Here is a 23,337-nt window from a genome sequence, read left to right as displayed (position 1 = left end):
CCCAAGGGAAAAAAGCCCAACATCAATCCTAAACAAAACCAACCCCAACCAAATTTTTAAATCAAAATAATTATTAACCAAATACCCAACCAGCCCAACCCAAACAGATTCTCAAAAAAAAAAAAAAAACAACCAAAACCCAATACGCATCTACCGATTCATTAAATGGTAAAGCAAAACTAAAATTAGAAACCTAACCTAAAGAACAAAACCTCGTCAATGACAATGACCAACTGACCAATCACATCGGCGCAACAGTGCCTCCGCCTGAATCTCAAGCAACAGAGCATATTAGTCATTGCATTGGGCCTTAATCTCTAGCAACAGAGCACATCGGGCATCGGAGATCGGAGATCGGTCCGATCGGATCAAAGCTTGTGACGCTTGGCCTTGAGTCCTTCCTAGCTTCCTCGCCTTAACATGTTGCTGTGGCCCACAGTGCCGCCCTTAGGCCTTCCTCAAGGTATTTAAGTTCTTTACACTTTATTTCTCTCTCTTTTTCTCTCTTACATCTTTGGGTTTGCTGTGGACTGTGGTCTAAGAGAGAAAGCTCTTTCTCTTTGAACTGAAATGAGACTCTCTCTCTCTCTCTCTCTCTCTTTCTCTCTCTCTCTCTCTCTCTCTCTCTCTCTCTCTCTCTCTCTCTCTCTTTGAACTGTAATTGGCTTGGCTTTATAGCTTTACTTTATAACTTTATAATTATTTGCCTATGTTTTGACTTTATCCGTTGGTGTGTTGGTGAGTTTGTCTTTTAGCGTATTGTAAAATTATCTGATTGGCTCCTCTTGTGACTTTTGTCTGTTGAGTGGGGGGTGGATGGGGCCATGGGGCCGTGGGGTGGGATATTTGAATTGGGGAAGTAAAGGCATGCAGAGGCAGGCACCTATACATTATAAAAGACAAAATCAAATTATGTTAGGCACTAGGTAGTGGGTTGAGCTGTGGATAATGCACATGGGGTGTGTGCTAGTGTGTGCTAATGCATAGTGGGATGTGTGCTAGACTGCTAGTAGTTAGTAAAAAAAAATAATGAAGCAACTAAACAACAATAATTAATAATTTAATTAACCAATACATTATAAAAGACAAACAAATTAAATTATGTTAGGCTAAACAACAATTAATAATTTTATAATTGATGAAACAACAATACAACAAATTATAGTTTATAAAAGACAAAAAAATTAATAGAACAACTAAACAACAATAATTAATAATTTTATTAATATTTTAAATGAACTTACAGTTTATTGTTTATTCTTTTGTTAGAATTATGGACAAATATTTAATAAGAAAACCATGTACCCAAGATTTATCTCTTGTGCAAGATTCATCTTTATCTTCTAAGCAAATTCGTGTTGACTTTGACTTAGAAAATCTTCCTTCAGATCTTGGGATATGAGAAAATATATCATCTTATCATCTTAATAATCATAATGAAATAAGAAGATATTATTTACAAAAAAGCCCTTGTCAATCTGTTCTCCAAAACCATGATTACCCTCTAACAGAGTTTTTTGGAAAGCCCCGTCGATTTAGATTCGAATAGTATGTAAATAGAAAGTGGTAGGAATATAGTATAGACAAGGATGCAATATTTTGTTTATATTGCTACTTATTTGGGCAAGATGTTGGTAAGCAAGGAGGAGGTGAGACTTTTGTAACGAATGGATTCAAACTTTGGAATCAGAAAGAGAAGTTAAATTCCCATGTTGGAGGAGTTAATAGTGCTCATAACCAAGCTATCAAGAAGAGTGAAGATCTAACGAAGGAAAAAAAAACACATTCAAAGTTTTTTGGTTAAGCAATCAAATCAAGATAAAATTGAATATCGGGTTCAATTAAATGCAATAGTTGATTGCATAAGATTCCTTTTATGCCGGGGATTAGCTTTTCGTGGTCACGATGAATCTTAAGGTTCAAGTGATAAAGGAAATTTCCTTGAGCTTCTACAATTTTTATGGGATCACAATGAATCTATTAATGAAGTGTTGCAAAAAACTCCAAAAAATTGCAAGCTTACCCATCATAAAATTCAAAAAGATATTTTGAATGCAGTTGCACGTGAAACATCCAAAGCCATCATCGAGGATCTTGACAATGGGTTCTTTTCAATATTAGTTGACGAGTCACGTGATATCTCAGTGAAAGAGAAAATGGCCCTCGTTTTTCGTTATGTGAACAAGAAAGGAATTATTATAGAGCGGTTCTTTGGTATTGTACATGTAGCAAGTACCACCGCTTTATCGCTCAAATATGCTATTGAAAGTTTACTTTGTGAACATAATTTGAGTTTATTGAAACTACGTGGGCAAGGTTATGATGGGGCTAGTAATATGCAAGGTAATATCAATGGTCTTAAAACTTTAATTTTGAAAGAAAATAAGTCAGCATTTTATGTTCATTGTTTTGCTCATCAACTTCAATTGACTTTTGTTGCTGTTGCTAAAAATTACATTAACATTGCTGAATTTTTTTTATGTGGTTAGTAATTTAGTAACTGTTATTGGAGGCTCTTGTAAGAGACGAGATACTCTTCGAGATGTACAATTTGCCAAAATTAAAGAAGAATTAGGGAATGGTGTATGTAGAAGTGGGAAGGTTTGAATCAAGAAATAAATCTTAAACGTCCTGGTGATACACGTTAGGGATCATATTATGGGACTATTCTCAACTTGATTTTGATGTTCTTTGCTGTTGTTGATGTACTTGAGATTATTAAAGAAGATGACCTCTTCGACCAAAAAGTTGAAGCTTGATCTATTATGAGGTCAATTCAATCTTTTGAATTTGAATTTGTCTTTGCTCTACACTTGATGAAAAATATTTTAGGGATAATGAGTTGTCAATAGCATTGCAAAAAAAAAAAAAAAGATATAGTATATGCTATGGATCATGTTAAAGTGTCTAAGCAATGATTGCAAGTGATGAAAGATGATAAATAGATATCTTTATTGACTGAAGTATCTTCATTTTGTACCACACATGATATTTTTATCTTGAACATGGATGAAATATTTGTAGTTAGCGGGAGGCCACGACTCAACACTTAACAAAATACAAATTTACATCATTATCGTGTTGAGCTATTCTACACAATCATAGATTTGCAACTTCAAGAGCTTAACAACCGTTTTTCAAAGGCGAATACCGATTTGCTACTTTTTATGGCTTGCTTAAATCCAAGTTATTCATTTGTAGATTTTGATAAGGAAAAGTTGATCTGTTTAGGAAAGTTCTATCTATTTGATTTTCTTGGGACTGATATCTTGGTACTTGGCTTTCAACTTCATAATTACATTTTTGATATGCATAGCAATGACTTGTTTTTAGAGCTTTAAGGAGTTGGTAAACTTGCTGCAAAGTTAGTGAATACAGGCAAGCATGAGACTTATCCATTAGTCTATTTGCTTGTGAAATTAGTTTTGACCATTCCTGTCGCTATTACAACAGTAGAAAGAAGTTTTTGAACAATGAAATATATAAAGAATGAACTGCGCCATCGAATGAAAGATCAGTGGATGAATGATTGCTTGGCTGTATACATTGAACGAGATGTAGCTTGTAGCATTGGTAATGAGACAATCATGCAACGATTTCAAAATATGAAAATTCGTAGAAGACAATTGTAAACTTTATGTATTTGCGTATTTTTTTTATTGTTGTTGTTGTTGTCAATATATGAATTTCTCTTTTTATTAGATTGTGTAATTTATACTTCTTAAGGAATACCTTGAGAAAAATTGATAGAGCTGCCACTGACTACTTATGTGTGGAAGGTTACATATGTATAACTGTTACATAAAATAAAAAATCTTAATTAGAGCACCAAAGGGCCACTTCTGGTTCCACATAGCTCTTTCTATGAAGATTTTATTGAATAATACATGAAATTTTTAATGTAATGTGACTTGAAGGGGAAAGGAAGCTACACCGTCTCCAACTATAATGGTGTGCCCACCGGACGGCAGAAGTCTATTACTAGCATAGTCTACAATGCCCAAGCTCTTGCAACCATTGAACACAAAATTAACCACTTCTCTCCCTCCAGCTGCCACAAAAACCCTCTTAAAACCGATCAACTGCTTAAAGTGAGTTCCAATTATACCATCTGGGGGCTTGGAATAAACCAACACAACTTCACTCCCATCTCTTTTGCCCACATTCTTGACTTCAATGTTTAACTTGAAATACTCGCGGCATTGCAAGTCGTTTAATAAAACTGCAGGGCAAGTAGGCTTGGTCTTGTTAGCCATATAATTTAGATCGTGGCAGTGTGTATGTCTCCCCAATTTTACGGGCAAATTCTGTGAGGCTTGTATGGTGTAATTGAACTTTGTGTAGCTGAGACCAAAACCGAATGGGAAGACTGTGGAGCCATTGAAGAATTTGTAAGTTCGCCCTGGGTAGCCTTTGCTATCATCTGGCCTGAATTGCATGGATGTTAGGGGTATCTTATCAACAAAATTGGCTTCATACCACGTGACTGGTAATCTTCCACCTGCAACATAATATATACATGCATGTAATGTATTGTTAATGACAGAGTATAATTAATATCCTGAATTATTTTTGTTATAATTAACGAAATTTGAAAGGAGTGAAAAGGAAGATACAACTTGTTGCAATCTAAAGGGACGGCGTAAAAAAATTGAAGATGATTAGCATAAATTGACTATATGTTTCACTATTTTTTTTTTCTTCGGAAGAGCGATAGATGCTAAGAATGAAAAAAGAGGTGGGATTCAAACCACTGAGAAGAAACATCACAGAGAGGATGTTATTATTAGTTGGCTATTACTTATACCCCTCTGATTCAAAATTTGTAATATGCGTATCATATATATATATATATATATTTGTTCTTTCAAAAAAAAAAAAAAAAACTTTTGTTACTTCATAGAGGGGAAAAAAAGGCCGTGGTGTAGACTTTGATTGGTAAAGCATAAATTAAAACACTCAGAATGTGATGTTTTTTTTTTTTTTTGAAAGGAGAATGTGATGTTTTTATTAGCTTAGAGAATAATGTATTAATTAACGTAGAATGTTTACCGGGATTGTATAGGCCAAAAACAACATCTGCAATGGCACGACCACCTTCCTCTCCAGGATATCCAACCCATAGGATGGCTTTGATTTTGGGGTTATTCTTGGCAAAAGAGACATCCACACCTCCTGCACACATGAGTACAAGAATAACTGGGCCCTTTGCTGCATTGGCAACTTGGTTGATAAGCTCACTCTGGTTTCCTGGAAGAAGGAGATCCACCCTGTCTAATTTCTCTACCTCAACTGTTAAATCTAACCCTACCAAAATTATTGTGGCATCAGCTATCTTTGCAGATTCCACGGCTTGGGGTATTAAGCTTGTTTTATTGCATGCAATGTCACCACATCCCGGTGCGTAAATTACCTTTCCATATGTTGAAAAGCCATCAATAGGAGAGGTGTAATGGCATGCACTACCAGGATGTTTTGATTCAAATGCAAAATGTCCAAGCATCGCAATGGTAGCATTGGCATGTGGTCCAACAACTGCTAGATTTTTGAACATGGCTGTAGTCAAAGGCAAAGTTCCACCTTCATTTTTCAGTAGAGTAATTCCTTCTTTTGCTGCTCGAGTGGCTAACTCAATGCTTTTGTTGGTGCATATGTCATTTTTTCCAAGAGATTTGTATGCAGGGATTCCATCAAAAAAACCTGTTCTGAAAAGCACAATATAAAGGTTTTCTAGTGCCTTGTCTATATCTGACTCTCTAACCTTTGATTGGTTCACTGCATTTCCAGTGTACTTGGGGTAGGTCTCTCCACAATCCAAATCCATCCCTGAATCAAATATAATTTAGAAGTTGGTAAACTAGAATTCAATAACGAAAATTCTTAAGAAAAATGAAAATTTATATAATATGTAAAGGTCACAATTGACCAACCTGCTCTTAGTGTTTGTGCAATAGCATCCTCATATGTATCGTTAAGAAATTTGTGACTGGTCACCATTTCGCTAACGGAATCACAATCTGAAACTATATATCTGGATTAAAGAATATAATGTTCAATATTATTGAAATAATAAAATATAAATCAAGGTCTATTTCTAATAATGAAGTGATTAAGAGTTTAAATTGCACCCGCGAAAATCCCATTCTTGTCTAAGTGTTTGCTTCAAGAAGTTTGGATCAGCACAACTAGGTATCCCATTAACGCGGTTATAGGAGCACATAATACCGCTAACACCACCATCTTTAACACACATTTCAAAAGGCGGATTGAATGTCTCTTCCATATCTTGCTCCGTCACCTTCATTTTTGATTTTATTTTTAAGAAAAAAGATAGAATTAGAACATTAAAGAAAGTCTCTTCCATTTATTTATTTTAAGAGAATTGCTAGAATTATTAAAAAAATTTATTACAAAAGTATGATACGCCAAAATTTCAACACAACATAAAAAAAATTAAAATATGCAGTTGTTATGTTTTTAATTAATGAGGCACCAATCATATTTGTTGTCATATCAATTTATTAGTCTTTTGTGATAAATTGATTAGCATTCACATCAATTTGGCTAAAATGACATAAACCTCCTATATTTTTGGCCAATAAGTCCAATATATATATATATATATATATATATATATATATATATATATATATGTATGTATGTATGTATGTATGTATATGTTTTCACATCAAATCATGTATTCATTATGCAAAATAAGATTTTGCTAGTGTTTGTCCAAATTTAGGAGGATTGGTATCTTATGTAAAACATTTTATTTGTTTTTTATAATTTCTTTGCTTTACCTGAGGGTAAAAAAAAAAAAAAAGAGTGAATGTTAGTTGTTTTTTTATAATGAGAGAGACATTAAAAATAATCAAGAAAAATTTATATTTTAATTTAATAGAATACATAATAGATATATGTAGGTGTTTTGAAAAGTGGTTAGTTAAAAATAGAAAAAGTAGGTTTTTATTCTTATATGGATAGTAAATTTACATAAACAAATATGAAAACTACATTTTCCATATTTGAAATCCCATATCTATTTTGTAGTTAGGTTTTGGTACATAGATGTTATCTTACCCTAGCATCGAAATGGACGCGATCAATTCCTTTCCAATTTTCAACATCATATGCAGTAAAGTGCTTGCAACATGCTGAAACTTTGAGTGGTCTACTACTCAAATCTGTATATTTCTTTGTTCCTTGAACATCTTGTAGACCTCTCACGTAATTAACAGCATAGGTGCCAACAAGGAAAGGATCTTCACTAGGTGCCTCAGCAATTCTTCCCCATCTAGGATCCCTTGCAATGTTAATGGTTGGACTCCAAAATGTTAATCCAGCCCGCCCAAGATTGTACATTGCTCGCGCTTCTGTTGAAACAGCCTACAAACAATAGCAATTTCATTTCAATATGTGTATTTAAAACTTACCATTATCAAGCTAAATTATTATTTTAATTTATAATTTAGTTAATAGCCAGAATTGGTAATATGTACAAAAATGTAAAACATGTAGTATCTTTTGAACTCCAATGAACCAAAATTGGAAAACCCTTCGCAAAATGGGGACAAATTCTAGATGAATGGACAGGTTTTTATTTTTTATTTTGAAAAAAATGACACTTTAGCCTCTAAATTATTCTCCATTATACATTTAACTCTTAAGGGGGGTGGCGCTAGGTAGTGTTGAGGGGGTTCAAATGAACCCCTTGAGCTAGCCAAATTTGAATGCTTTGAACTAAAATAAGCTTGAATATGATATTCTTAACAATATCTTGATCTTTTTAAACACAACAAAAAGCCCAACAACAAACCAATTTGATCTGAAATCTTTGGAAAAAAAAAGTAAACTCAACAACAAAAGTAAAAATTTGTTCATCTTAAATCTCAAAAAGATCTCATTTAGATCTTAACAAATTTGAAACAAAAAAATAGATAAAAATTTATTGTATTTCGATCTCACTTACAATTCACTTAAAAACAATAATTAATGTATTTATTGTATTTAGAAATAATATATGATTTCCAAGATTTTATCTTATTAATAATTAGTATGCTCATTGTTTTAAGAAATACTGAGCCAAATGAACTTATAATTTATCTTTTATGAGAAATGCCATATCTACAATATTTTCGCAATATCTTCACAACAAAACTTAAGTGGTAGATTGTTACTCGCTATTAATGATGAGCAAAAAATAATTTCAGTAGTCGGTTTAAATTAAAACAATAACAATATATCATCTAAAATTTGTTGTAAAAATGATGTAAGAATATTGTGAATGTAGTAGCATTTATCTTTTTTTATTTTATTTTATTTCTAGTATGTACGGACAAATTTATAAAAAGAAAACCACATAAATCGTAATCTTCATCTTCTTACTTAACCCCTATATTCAAAAGGAACAAAGTTTCTCTCTTAAACTAGTTTGGAGATAAACATTTCAAATTCTTTTTTTATCTTTATATTAAATGTGAATTTTGAAAATTTAATTTTGTTGGATTGCATGTTCTTATTATATTCTTCATACTTCCAAAACTTCAAAAAGATCAAAAAGTAATTGCTATGTCATTAAAGAAATGTTAAAATTTTAAGTTTTTGTGATCTAAAATTGTGTATTAAAAATAAGTTTATTGATCAAATAGTACATGATATTCTATTTGAAAGAAATTTGATATACATATTAAGAACATAAAGAATATGAAATTTAGCGGTTAGATTTTCAAAATTTACATAAAACAAAGAGATATATAAGAAGTTTAAAGACTTTCTCTCCAATCTAGTTCGAACTATAAAAAGAATCCTGAATACACTTGAACTATGAGAATGCATGACTATTATCAATGTAACATTCTGCATCCAACTGTCCCAACTATCTATTTGCTGGATTAGGATCCGGTGTAATACCTAGGGTATAGCACTAAGTGCAATAGTAATGAACCATTAAGATTAAGAGTTGCAAAAAATAACTTTCAATCTCAATTATTAAATAAAAAAATTTTAAAAAAAGTTAAAAAGTTAAAAATTTTAAAAATTTTGTGAAGGAAATAGTGTAATTGCTAAGGCTGTAAATGAACCAAGCCGTTTATAAACAGCTTGGGCTTGGCTCAATAAAAAGCTTGTTTATTTTTGTTTGTTTATAAACAAACCAAGCTTAAGCTTTAGTTTTAGGCATGTTTAATAAACGAGCTGAGCTCGAGTAAAAAATATTGTTCATGAACAAGCTCGTGAATACCAAGGCTCGATACAAAAGTAACAAAATAAGTTGAGTCTAGACTTATTTATGAGTTTGGTAATAAAATTGATATGAACTTGACAAGTAAATTCATATCTTTCTAAGACTTTAATTAATTATAAGTTAAGACCACTCATCTAAACTAAATATGTTAGATAATAAACTTGATATAGGCTTGATAATATGCTTTTGTAAACATGATATTGAGTTTGAGTTTGGGTTTGATATTGAGTTTGAGTTTGGGTTTGATATTGAGTTCAAGTCTGACTTGACTAATGAATCAAGCCAAGCCAAGTCGAGCTCAAGCTTGAAATTATTTGTAGGCTCGTATCAAGCTCAAGCCAAGTTTGAACATACTACTTTTGTTGTTGAGTCGAGCTTGAACATTCATTACTCAACAAAACTCGGCTTCCCTAGTAATTGCATGGTGCAATTGCCAGAAATTACAGTTGTGCACGACTCACTTGGTTGGTGCTTATGTGGAACCGACTAACCCCATATGAAATGACCGAAATGCCTCTCTTTCATGAACTACACCAAACCCAGAAAATGAAAAACAAAACACAGATAAACAACAATCCAAGTTTTTTTTAGCACAAGAGTTAAACCAAAAAATCAATCCAACTTTTTTGGTAAATAAACAGAAAAAATAGAGAGAAAAAAAAAAAGAAAAAAAAGAAAAAAGAACAACTGACCCCAAAATCCACCAGCCAAATGCATATCAATATTGCTCAACGAAAAAAAAAAAAAAATTATCGTCCAAAATCCACACCATAATTAAACCCCAAAATCACTTCACACTAAACCATGAACACAAAAAATTCCAAAAACCCAATTCATTTGAATGACACAAGCCTCCTTCTATATCGCCCACCAAACTCAAAAACAGATCCACTTCAACCATGAACATCCAAATCCAAATGGTACTTGGGCCAAATCAGACACAAACCCACACCCAATTGAACTATCTGTTTCGTTGGTGGCCAGATCAGAAACATCACACCGAGATAGCTCGATCTGGGTTCACACATTTTGCCTCACAAGCAGCGGTTGCAGTCAGCTGTTATGGCGGACCAGCAGGTGGGCGTGGAAGAGACATCTTTAGTGAATTTGAACTCACTGATTGCGACCTAGAGCTTGCCCCGCTGTGTGATTGGACAGTGGTGGGTTTATGGTTTCTGGGCTTGTTGATGACAGACAGAAATGAGGAGCTGCTTGTGGGTTATATATAGGTTGTTCATCTAAGTGGGTTTGTTGTTTCATCTCTCTGTGTTTTTGTTTCTTTCCAGGTTGTAAATTTCTGGGTTTGATTTTAATTTCTGGGTCTTGTTCTTCATTTCGACCAAACTTAATTGGCAAATAGACGGAGGGTGGAAAGTGTTACAAAGATAATAATTTAAGAGAAAAATGTACTATGGGGGTAAAGTGTATATATATATATATTAAGTTTAGGTTTAGTATCCTGTAGTATTGAACTCGTTGAGATGATAACATGTGTCTATTTTTAAACATATATTATCATCTTATTGCATCCAGTGTGCTGGATACACTAAACATAAACCAAGTATTTTTTTTTTAATAGCATTTCATCATATCTATCTATCTAGAATAATAAGTATTTTCTTAATAAGGAAGAGAGAATGAGGTTATAATTTATTATTTTCCCCCTCTTCTTCATTCAATTGGTTTTCTTTTTTTATTTGACTAATTGTTTACTATGGATATCTTTTTTTTCAAATTTGAATGATATCTATTATATTTGTCCATCATGCACCCACCAAAATACATGATAGAAAACGACTTTAAAGAACACAAGTTTAAACTACGTACGTAGGAAACATACAATACAAGGAAACTACTTCAAAGCATTAAATTTTACACCTGTCCATCATGCACCCACCTAGACATATGCAAGAAAATGAAAGTAAAAGACAAATTTAAAATACATAGGAAACAACTACATGCAAAGAAAATGCAATACAAAGCATTAACTTTTTTTTTTTTTTTAACATATTACTTAAGAGGAGACATTCATGATTCACCTGACCAATTTCTTTCCAGAGTGACTCGTTGAATGAAGCTGTTGTGAGAATGACAACGGGAAAGCTGGTTGCATGAGGAACTAGATCATCAAAGATGGTTCCTTTGCCAAAATTGGCCACACCATGGAGGGCCTCAGACCACCACTCATACTTAGGCAGCGCCAATCTAGGCACCCCTTCAGCACTATTTCCTAGCTGTGCTATCTTTTCAGGTAGTGTCATTTGTCTCACGAGATCTTTCGCCCTAACATTGTAGGGAAGCTTTGAGTCACAAAATGCGAATCTTGACATGTCCAGATTGAGTTTGGCAAATCTGGAAGGATCACATACATAAGTGAAGTCACTGCCAGTTGGGGTGAGATCATCAGGTCTAATTTTTGAGACTTCTTTTCTCAAATCTGTACTAATCACAAAGGAAGCAATAGTGAAAGAGATACAAAGAAGAAAAAAAAGATTATTAGCCATGGCTTGTCTTGCGCAAGAGGTAAAGTTGCAACTTGCATGCAATGAATAACATGCACATGGAGGCTTTTATAAGGGATTCAACATCAATAACCCATATTGATTGGGCTTGTTTGTTAAAAGTGGTCAGTGGTAATTGTTGACAACAAATTTTTGCCTACCATTTTTTACATGAACCAAGTCAGCCAACTACCTTTTCTCCACGTCACTTGCCAAGTTGGGAAATTTGGTATATTTGTAGTATTGATGAAAAATAAAAATTATTAATTTTGTTTCAAAAATAACAAATTGGGGGGTGATAATTAAAGAATGAAGTTGATGTTATTTCCTTTTTTTGAAAGAGATGTCATTTCAACAATATAATGAATAGTGTATAAATAAATAAAAAAAGTTTTGATTGGTGACACATTTTATTGTAAAAATGACATAGTAAAAAATAAAATCCTTAAATAAGATATGTTTGAATGAGTGACATCTTAGTGGTCATAAACGGAGTAAAATTATTATTTCACCGTTTAATTTATATTTTTATCATAAAAAATCCCAAAAATTCTTGTCACTTATGAGTTATGATGCCAACTTAGCATAATGCTCTTATCTATGTAATATAACATTTCGTTTGTCTAAATTAATTTGCTCTATCAAAAGTTCATGTCACCTGTGATGCCAACTTAGCATAATGCTATTATCTCCTAATTGTTATATTCTTCTTTTTTTTTTTTTTTTTGGGATATCTAATAGCCAAATACCTATTTTTTCTTAAAATAATATAGTTTTATTATATGCGTTTTGCGCGTGCAATGAAGCTTTTTTTGGGTTTGGTGATCCTATTTTATAGCAAAAAAAAGCTTGTCTTTATTTTCTATATATAATTTTTATTTTGAAAATCTAATTTATAAGTGGATAAAATAATTTATTTTTTTGATAAAAGTAGATAAAGCAATTTGAAAATCAACATGAGAGCAACCCTATATTTTAGGCAATGTTTTAGTGGGAGTTAGAATTGTATTTTTATCAGATTGTCCTTTAATTTTGTCTTTACTTAAACATAGAGGTGTAAGGACATTTTTTAACCCAAAAAAATGAGGATCGATCCCAAATAGATAATGCCCCTTAATAGTAGTATAAATAAATCACATGCAAAATCCTCCCATGAACTTCGGTTTAAATATTCAAAGGGGGATTTTAAATAGGAGGGGTAGCCACACCCAAAAAATTTACCTTTAAACCAAAGAGAAATGATACGTCTACAACATTTTCACAACATTTTTACAACAAATCCTAAGTGGTAGGTTGTTATTGGTTGTTATTGTTGGGGCAAAAAAGTAATTTTAGTGTTAGGTTTAACTTTGAACCAATAACAACTAACTATCTATGATTTGTTATGAAAATATTGTAAAAATGTTGTGGACGTAGCACCTCTAATACTATTATCTCCATAATTGTTATATTTATTTATTTATTTTTTGGAATAGTCAAATACCTGTTTTTTCTTAAAATAATACTAGCTTTATTACACATGCCTCATGCGTGCAACGAAGCTTTTTTTGGGTTTAGTGATCCTATTTTATAGCAAAGAAAGCCTGTCTTTATTTTTTTATATATAATTTTTATTTTGAAAATCTAATTTATAATAGAATAAAGAAATTTATTTATTTTTTGATAAAAGTGGATAAAACAATATGAAAATCAATAGAAGAGTGACTCTATTTTTTAGGCAATATTTTAGTAGAAGTTAGAATTGTATTTTTATTAGATTGTCATTTAGTTCTGCCTCTACTTAAATATAGAGTTGTAGGGCCATTTTTGAACAAAAAAAATGAGGATCCCAAACTGATAAATCCCCTTAATAGTAGTATAGGTAAATCACATTCAAAATCCTCCCATGAACTTCGATTTAAATATTCAAAGGGGAATAGTAAATGGGAGGGGTAGCCACACCCAACAAATTTACCTTTAAACCAAAGAGAAATGATATGTTCATAATATTTTCACAAAAAATCTTAAGTGGTAGATTACTGATTGTTATTGTTGGGACAAAAAAAGTAATCTTAGTGCTAAGTTCAATTTTGAACCAATAACAACTAACCATCTATGATTTATTGTGAAAATATTGTAAAAATGTTGCAGACGTAGCACTTCTCTAAAGTCCAAATCCACCTCTTATGCCGAAGTTAAAGCTATTTTCATAATAATAATAATCTATACTACTATTTAATGGGCTTCCCTTGTTCGGATTCCTATTTTTTTAGTTCAAAAATGTCCTCACACTCCTATATTTAAATAGTGATAAAACTAAAGGACAATATCGTAAAAATGCAAATCTAACTCTTACTAAAATATTGCCTAAAAAATCTGACCACTCTCTTGATAATTTTCAAATTGTTTTATCCACTTTTAAATTAAATTCTCAAAATAAAAATTATATATATAAAATAATTTAATATCCCCCTTTGAATATTTAAATTGAAGTTCATGGGAGGATTTTGAATGTGATTTACCTATACTACTATTAAGGGGCTTTATCAGTTTGGGATCCTCATTTTTTGGGTTCAAAAATGGCCCTACAGCTCTATATTTAAGTAGAGACATAACTAAAGGACAATCTAATAAAAATACAACTCTAACTCCTACTAAAACATTGTCTAAAAAATAAAGTCACTCTTCTGTTGATTTTCATATTACTTTATCCACTTTTATCAAAAAATAAATAAATTGCTTTATCCACTTATAAATTAGATTTTCAAAATAAAAATTATATATAAAAAATAAAAAAAGCTTTTTTTTTTCTATAAAATGGGATCACTAAACCCAAAAAAAGCTTTGTTGCACGCACAAAGCATGTATAATGAAGCTAATATTATCTTAAGAAAAAACAGGTATTTGACTATTAGAAATCCAAAAAAAATAACAATTATGGAGATAATAGTATTAGAGGTGCTACGTCCACAACATTTTTACAATATTATGGAGATAATAGTGTGGGAAAAAAACCAAATATATTTTACATTAACTGACTGCACTGCGAGTCGCTACTTGTTGTCCAACCTCCATTCCTCTCTACTGTACTCAAGACCATTGTTAATTTGCTCTCTCTCTCTCTCTCTCTCTCTCTCCTATAAACATAACTCAATCACCACCAACCACCTAAGGTCCATATCTATCATCTCTCTCTCCTAGTTCACTGGTTGTTACAAATTTTTAATTTAAATTCACCATTGAAATTATTTTCTTACCCACTAATAACAACCCGTACTAACCAACCACCTAAGATTTGTTATGAAAATATTATAAAATGTTATGCACATAACATTCCTCGTTAGCATTTTCCTATAAACCTTTTTCCTAAAATGATTTATTAACAAATGTCCTTAGAACATCAATTAACATTTCCCTTTTTTTATTTACATAGATTTGATTTGAGTTTTCTCTATATTTTAACCCATATATATCTATTATTTAATTGCAGTTAGATAGAAACATATTTTCTTTGAAATCAAAATTAGAAGTAATGATTGCATCGTTTAGGGTTTAAGTAACTATTTTGCTCTTTTGCTATTTCTATTTACAAATCCTTCACATTTTACTTGTGCAAATAACATAAAGTCAACACGCATTAGTAAATCTAAATCACAATGAGTGATGTAGGGAAAGAAAATTATATTATTAACTATGAAAATCGTAAATAAAATAGACTTGCAAGTTACTACAAGTTACAACAACATAATAATAATACAATTGAAAGTATCATTCCTCACACGGTCACGGTCACCGTCACAGCTCTAACCATATGTTAATTGAATTGGAGAAACAATAGCACCATCACCGATAATAATTGTGTGTGCACCAGATGGCAAGAGAGCATTACCATTGGAGTCTACAATGCCCAAGCCCTGGCAAGTATTTATGGCAAACTGAATAGTCTTACTCGTCCCAGCTGCAACAAAAACCTTCTGGAACGCAATCAAATTCTTAATATGAGTTCCAACAATACCAACTGGGGGCTGTGAGTAAACCAAAACAACTTCATCTCCATCTCTGTTACCCACATTTTTAACTTCAACTGCAAGTTTAAATGTTTTACGACATCTCAAGTCATCTATTGCAATCGCCGGGCAGTTAGGCTTGAAGGTTCCATTTTTATATGGTAGGTCACGGCAGTGTTGAAATTTTGTCAATTTTATCGGCAGTTTAGTTGTCGCGGCTTTTAGTGTATAGTTGAATTTTGTGTAGCTGAGGCCATAACCAAAGGGGAAGACAGTGGGGCCATTGAAGAATTTATATGTTCGACCTGGGTAGCCATTGCTATCATCTGGCCTTAATTGCATGGATGTTAGGGGTAGCTTGTCAACATAATCGGCTTGATACCAAGTAACGGGTAATCTTCCTCCTGAAAAAAAAAAATATATATATAGTAGAATATGTATGTACAAATGAAATTAACCAAGGTGGATATGCATTGGCATACGGAATTACGTTAGATGTTACCTGGATTGTATTTTCCAAAAATAATATCCGCAATGGCTTGACCACCTTCCTCTCCAGGATATCCGGACCACAAGATGGCATTGATTTTGGGGTTATTCTTAGCAAAGGAGATATCGAGACCTCCAGCCGACATGATTACAAGAACTACGGGGCCTTTTGAAGCATTAGCAACCTGGTTGATAAGATCAGCTTGTTTTCCAGGAAGGAGGAGATCCAACCTGTCTCTGCTCTCTGCCTCAATTGATAAATCAATTCCGGCAACAATTATAGTGGCATCAGATGTTGTGGCGACTTGCACGGCTGGGCCAATCAAACTCCCATCGGGGCAATGAACATTTGAACATCCTGCTGCATAGTTCACTCTTCCATAACTGGAGAAGCCATTAAGGGGAGTTATATATCGACATGGAGTACCTTTATTCCATGGGTCAAATGCATAGTTTCCAATCATGGCAATGGAAGCATTAGCATGTGGTCCAACCACTGCTAGGGAAGGGTACTTTCCAGTTGCCAATGGCAAAATTCCATTATCATTCTTCAAAAGAACAATTCCCTCCCTCGCTGCTTCTGCCGCTAACTCGATGTGCACGTTAGAGCACACATCATTTATTCCAAGAGAATTGTATTGAGAGTGTCCATCAAATATTCCTAGCCTCATAAGCACAACATAGAGGTATTGTAGTGACCGGTCTACAAGTGCCTCCCTAACCTTCCCATGTTTCACAGCATTTTCAACATTATCGGTGTAGTAAACTCCACAATCCAAATCCAAACCTAAACCAAGAAGAAATTAAATGTCAGTGAACAAAAAAGCCAGTCGAGGAAAAAACGAGAGAAAGAAATGAATAGGTAAGGCACATAATTAACTAGCCTGCTTGTAGTGTATATGAAACTGCAGTCTCATTGTCAACGTTTAGCCATTTGTGGTTCTTAATCATTACTTCAATAGAATCACAATCTGCAACTATATATCTGGAAAAAAATTGTAACATTAGTCTTAATTACAAAAATAGCATTCTGATTAAAATTTAAGGTCTGTTTAAATTGAGGAGTAAAGAGAAAGCTAGCTAAAAATAAGTTAATTTTTGACCAATTTTACTCTACACTCTATGCTTCTCCTCCCTTTACCTTAATCCAAACGGACCATAGTATTTTGATATTGAGATTAGAATTTAGAATGTACCCATGAAGATTCCAGTCTCCTCTAACGGTTTGCTTCAAGAGTTGGGGATCAGCACAAGCAGGTATGCCATTAACACGGTTATAAGAGCACATGACACTACTAACATCACCATTTTGGACACACATTTGGAAGGGTCGGTTAAATGTCTCTGCCAAATCTTGTTCCGTCACCTTCAAAAAAAAATCAATAAATACTTTGCTTTAATGGGTTTTTGAATCATAGTGGTATATCAACTTTAGAATTAGGATTCCCACAGAGTAGTTACCTTAGCATCAAAACTGTAACGCTCAACTCCTTTCCAATTATCAACATCATAAGCAGTAAAGTGCTTGCAACATGCAGAAACTTTAAGCGGTCTAGAGTTTAAATCCTTATAGTGCTCAGTTCCCTCAACATCCTGCAAGCCTCTCACATAATTCGCGGCATAGGTGCCAACTACAAATGGATCTTCACCAGGTGTCTCAATGATTCTTCCCCATCTTGGATCTCTTGCTACGTTAATGGTTGGACTCCAAAATGTTAATCCAGCATGCCCTAAATTGTACAATGCTCGTGCTTCTGTGGAAACAGCCTGCATCCAGTAACAAATTTTAGCATATTGATTAAAAACGAATACTTTAAACTTTCAATACAGCTTAATGGGTTAAATTTTACCTTCCCAATAGTGTTCCACAATGACTCGTTGAATGAAGCTGTTGTGAGAATCGGCGTGGGAAAGCTAGTTGCATGTGCTACTGAATCATCGAAAAAGGTACCTGGACCGACATTGGATAAACCATGGAGCGCCTCAGACCACCACTCATATTCGGGCAGGCCTATTCTTGGGGCTCCATAAGCACGATTTCCTAGCTGTCGCACCTTTTCATACAACGTCATTTGACTCACCAAATCTCTTGCTCGGACTTGGTAGGAAAGTTTATTGTCACAAAAGGGGAATGATTTGATATCCAATCCAAGTTGGGCATACCTGGCGGGATCACATATGTAGGTGAAGTTACTACGGCCAGGGGTCACAGCATCAGGGCCTATTTTAGTGACTCTTTTTCTTGCATCAGTGTATATGACACAGAAAGCCAAAGTGAGATAGATGCAAAGCAGAAAAGTAAGTAGTGTTCTCGCCATGGCTTGTAATTACGCCGCATGCGTGTAATACTACTCGCCCATTAAGGCTATTATATATATAAGGAAGATCTCGCATCCAAAATTATTAAAAAAAAAAAAAATTATTAGACTTGTGAGTTGGCGTATCTCTTTATTGTGAGGATAAGCTTACTTCTCGATTGAGATTTTATGTACACTTCTGGTTTGCACGCTTGATAGTATATTTGTTTATTTAACAACCTAAACATAACAAAGCAATGGTATCTGTTATACTGGATTTAGTTTGCCCGCCATAGGATCTTTTGTGTTTATCTATATATATTACAACCTTTTTGTTTTCTGAATTTAAAAACCTAAATCTAACCTGATAATGTTCTCTTTTAAACTGGATTTAATTAGTTTGACCGCGATAGGATATTATTTATATAACAACCTTTTTGTTTTTTGAATAAGATCTATACAACAACATAGGGCTAACAAAACATACTTTTATGCCAAAATAGCGATGTCATCTTTTATTCCAAGCTTACCACCTCCGGAAACCAGTCTTGAAAGCAGTTGATATTGCAAGCTACTCCTAAAACTGTTATTTGAATAATTCAAATCTTCTATTTTTTTTTTTCAGTAATAAATTCTAAATTAAAATCACTCTAGAAAATTATATTTTCTCTTTTCTCTCCCACATTTTATAACGTGATAAAATCTACTATAGTTTTTTCTGGAAAAAAAATAACCTCAATTTATACATATTAAAACAAAGTTTTGATATCATATTAAGATTGTCGTTCTGATTAGACATATGGTTTCTTCTGATGAAAAATATATTTCTATATCTATACTATTATTTAATGGGCTTCTATTGTTTAGATTTCTCATTTTTTAGTTCAAAAATATCCTTACAACCATATGTTTAAATAGAGACAAAACTAAAGGAAAATTCGGTAAAAATACAACTCTAACTCCCACTAAAATATTGCCTAAAAAATAGGACCACTCTCCTGTTAATTTTTAAATTGTTTTATCCACTATAAATTAGCTCAAAATAAAAATTATATATATACATATATATATACACACACTATATATAAAAACACAGAGTTTTTTCTTTTGGCTAAAAAAAAGCCTCATCGCATGTGCGAAACGCGTGTGATGAGACTAGTCTATACTACTATTTAAGGAGTTTCCTCTGTTTAGATTTCTTATTTTTTTAGTTCAAAAATGCCCTTACACTCTTATATTTAAGTAGAGACAAAATTAAAAGACAATCTGGTAAAAATGCAAGTCTAACTCCTACCAAAACATTGCCTAAAAAATAGGATCACTCTTTTATTAATTTTCAAATTACTTTATCTACTTATAAATTAGATTATCAAAATAAAGATTATATATACAAAATAAAAACACAGTTTTTTGTTTTGCTAAAAAAAAGCCTAATCGCACGCGCGAAGCGCGTGTAATGAGACTAGTTATTATTTAAGGGGCTTCCCCAACTTGGATTCCTCATTTTTTTTTTTAATTCAAAAATGTTCATACAATCTTATGTTTAAGTAGAGACAAAACTAAAGGACAATCCTGTAAAAATGAAACTTTAACTTCCACTAAAACATTGCCTAAAAAATAGGACCACTCTCCTATTAATTTTTAAATTTCTTTATCCACTTATAAATTAGATTTTCAAAATAAAAATTATATATATATATATATAATCTACAAAATAGGACTACTAACAAAAAAAAATAAAAATAAAAATAAAAACTCTCCACAATTCCCACTTTCTCCTAAAAAAACCATCCCACCTTCTAAAAAAAACCACCCTACCATTTTCTATTAAAAAAACACCTATCCTAAGTTTGGTAAAAAATTAAAAAAAATAAAACTACCCCACCTTCTTTAAAAAAATCCCACCCTGCCGCATATCACATAAAAAAAAAAGAAAAAAAAAACTAAACATATGTCAATGTTATTTTGTGTTCATTTTTTAGAGCTAGCCTTATTTTTTAACCAAATTAGTGGTTCTAAATCTACAATTTTTGTGGAAAAATAAGTGTAAATTTCAAATTAAAATAAGTGAAAATTTATAATACTAATCCAAAAAAAAAAGTCACATCGCATACACGGAGCGCGTGTAATAAGGCTAGTATTAATTTATACATATTAAGAAATAGTTTTGATACCTATTAAGATTGTCATTGTGATTGTGAAAAAAAGAATATAGAGTGAAAGCAAAATTAATATGGTTTGACCTTAGTGATCCTTGTACTTAATAGTGAGATCTTAACAACTACATATTTGCTATATTGAATTATTTGTTATAATAGATCAATTAATAATAATAATAATAATAGACTAAACTTTAGACTACCACAGACAAACTAAATAATACATTATTTGCACTATAAGTAAGATGAGGTACAATCAATGTTAAATTGGGATTATTGTTTAATATTAATTATAGGCAAACTTGTCTTTCATAGTTTCTGGAACTCTACATGCACATGCAGAATTGTGTCTGCATGCGCATGCACCATGGCTGCGCACACAGGTTAATTCCTACATGCGCAAGCTGAGGGCTTCTTTGGCCTTTTTTTTCCAAAAATAGATTTATTTACTCATTAAAAACTATATTTATCATTTTAACATTTTTTAAGTCAATTTAGCATCTAATTGGGCCATAAACCAACCTTGGGTCTCAAAATTTTAGTATCATTGGGAAACAGGGGTTTGAGTTGTAAGGAGTACAAAATATGGTGTCTACAGATGCGCCTCTTTTGATTCGTGAGCATTGTTAATAGAATCAAAAAAATAAGAGACAAAATCTTTTGTTTCAACGTACGACTCAGGCCCAACCCATGCACACAACACACATCACGCATACATGGGAAGGGGTGCAACTCCAAAGATTTGCGTGGGATTTATATGTCCGAATTCCCACCTTTGTTGCTTGGAAAACAAGTAATGATAGGTTCACTATCCCAAAACTTGTTTTGCCAATTGCAAGCAAAAAAGCGAATGACTCACTATCCTAGAGTTACTAAAAAGAAAAACAAACAAGGCCAACGACCGCAACCATCAACCAAACAAACAAGGGTGATCTTACAAGCTTAAAAGGATCTATATCTATGGTGTCCATTGGGGGTTGTTGCCTCAAACTTCTCTGGGTGGCTTGCGCCTCTAGGTAATACTTGTCTTCTCCATCTCTATATATACCTGTTCTAGTAAGGCTCTTGCCTCGGGGTGACCTTGGTCTTGATCTCTATCTCTACCTTTTCCACTATGCCTACATATTTAATTCCCTCGGGATATGTGCACAATTTCTGTATTATGTGCCTGCATGTTTACTTCCTAAGGATATGTGCAAGAATTCTGTATTTTGACTATTTTTGGATGAAAGATCCACTGGGGTGCCTAAGGACTCACTGGGGAGTATAATTCTACTGAGAAGTGTTTGGTGATGATTTTGACCTATCATGAAGTCTTGATGGTGTATGGCCTACTAAGGAGGGGGTAGTTTACTGGGGATCTCTTGATGAAGTGTTGCTCACTGGGAAAACTTTCCTTCACTGGGGGAAATTATCTTTTTCTTTCTTATGACTCACTGCGGATTGATGTTGACTCCACCCTCGAGATGGTTTTATCAACTCCATTGGGGAAATTTTATCTTGCAACTCTCGAGGGGGCTGGAGATACTCTTAACTTCTCCACAACTGAGTTTGCTAAGGGTCCAAGGATCCTTAATCTGGTGATGACCTTTGTTCTCACACCACGGTCTCACTATAATACTATCACTAAGCCTCGTGTTCGTTTCCTTCTTTCTCTTCTGAAGATCTTTCTATAGATTTTCCTTCATATATGATAGCATCTATGATAGATTGCTATTAAGACACTGCTACATATGATAAGCTCATCTTTCCTTCGGCTATCACACGCATCCTATCACACATGCACGTCATTGTTCCTCTCTCTTCTCCTTTCTATGCCATAAGTGCCATTAGCAAGGATCTATTAGGAGGAGCGATGCGTTGCTAGCAACCAAGTGGCCTTGTGTGGAGGATGATGCTACCCCTACCCCTCGTCCGTCTTCATCTTCTTCTCCATATTCTTCTTCTGGAGTAAAGGCATCCCTGGCTGCCATTATGGACCAGCTTCAGCACATGTGTGCTGATTTTGGTAGTCAACTCGACCACATTTCTGATGAGATATGTCAAATAAACACTAGGATTAGTCGCATAGCTCACCGACAATCTTGTCTTGGCAGTTTTTCTCCTTCACCTTCTCTCGAGCCTGCTAAGGATTCTTCTTCGGATGGGGGAGATGACGATGATGAGGATGCTTCTGGCTCTGAGTATGATGATGAGAGGACTACTTCTCAGTGATTCACCCTTTGTCATTCGTAACAAAAAGGGGAAGTAACTTTGTATATGAGAGTAGTCTTTTTGTTAGGGGGAGAGCTAGCATAGGGATAGACCAGTTAGAGGGGGAGTGCTTTGAGAGATGTAGTGAGGTTTTGATGTATCTTATCTCATTTCATGTACCATGGTCTTGTGACCACTTTTACAAACATTGTATTCTTTGATATATATATATATATATATATATATATATGCGTAAATGCACTTTTAGTCCCTACATTTTTGGACTTTTTCTATTTTGGTCTCTACATTTTATTTTTACCACTTTTAGTCCCTAAACCAATTAACGCGTGACATTTAAGTCCTTACCGTCACCCAACTAACAGAAAATGTTGACATGGCTGACGGCATAGTAAAATAATAATTAAAAAATCTATTTTGGCATTAAAAAATTACCACGTCAGCGTTTAA

The 23,337-nt window shown here is 33.3% G+C and overlaps 2 protein-coding genes across 2 annotated transcripts; both read right to left on the bottom strand.

The window, feature by feature from the left end:
• Positions 1–3,896: 3,896 nt before the first annotated feature.
• On the bottom strand, positions 3,897–11,748 carry LOC142626946 (beta-xylosidase/alpha-L-arabinofuranosidase 1-like). Its single transcript, XM_075800693.1, has 6 exons — positions 11,284–11,748; positions 7,084–7,389; positions 6,129–6,298; positions 5,931–6,031; positions 5,053–5,826; positions 3,897–4,501 (listed from the first exon to the last, which is right to left on the bottom strand). Exons 1-6 carry the CDS (start codon positions 11,746–11,748, stop codon positions 3,897–3,899), a joined length of 2,421 nt encoding a protein of 806 aa, XP_075656808.1.
• Positions 11,749–15,527: 3,779 nt separating this feature from the next.
• On the bottom strand, positions 15,528–18,538 carry LOC142628786 (beta-xylosidase/alpha-L-arabinofuranosidase 1-like). The gene is made up of 6 exons (XM_075802825.1): positions 18,071–18,538; positions 17,682–17,987; positions 17,417–17,586; positions 17,105–17,205; positions 16,234–17,007; positions 15,528–16,135 (listed from the first exon to the last, which is right to left on the bottom strand). Exons 1-6 carry the CDS (start codon positions 18,536–18,538, stop codon positions 15,528–15,530), a joined length of 2,427 nt encoding a protein of 808 aa, XP_075658940.1.
• Between the last annotated feature and the right edge of the window lie 4,799 nt (positions 18,539–23,337).

This window comes from Castanea sativa, chromosome 3 (assembly GCF_040712315.1).
Source record: "Castanea sativa cultivar Marrone di Chiusa Pesio chromosome 3, ASM4071231v1".
Lineage (NCBI taxonomy): Eukaryota > Viridiplantae > Streptophyta > Magnoliopsida > Fagales > Fagaceae > Castanea > Castanea sativa.
Note: the sequence above shows the minus strand (reverse complement) of the source record. Positions and strands in the feature narration are given on the sequence as shown.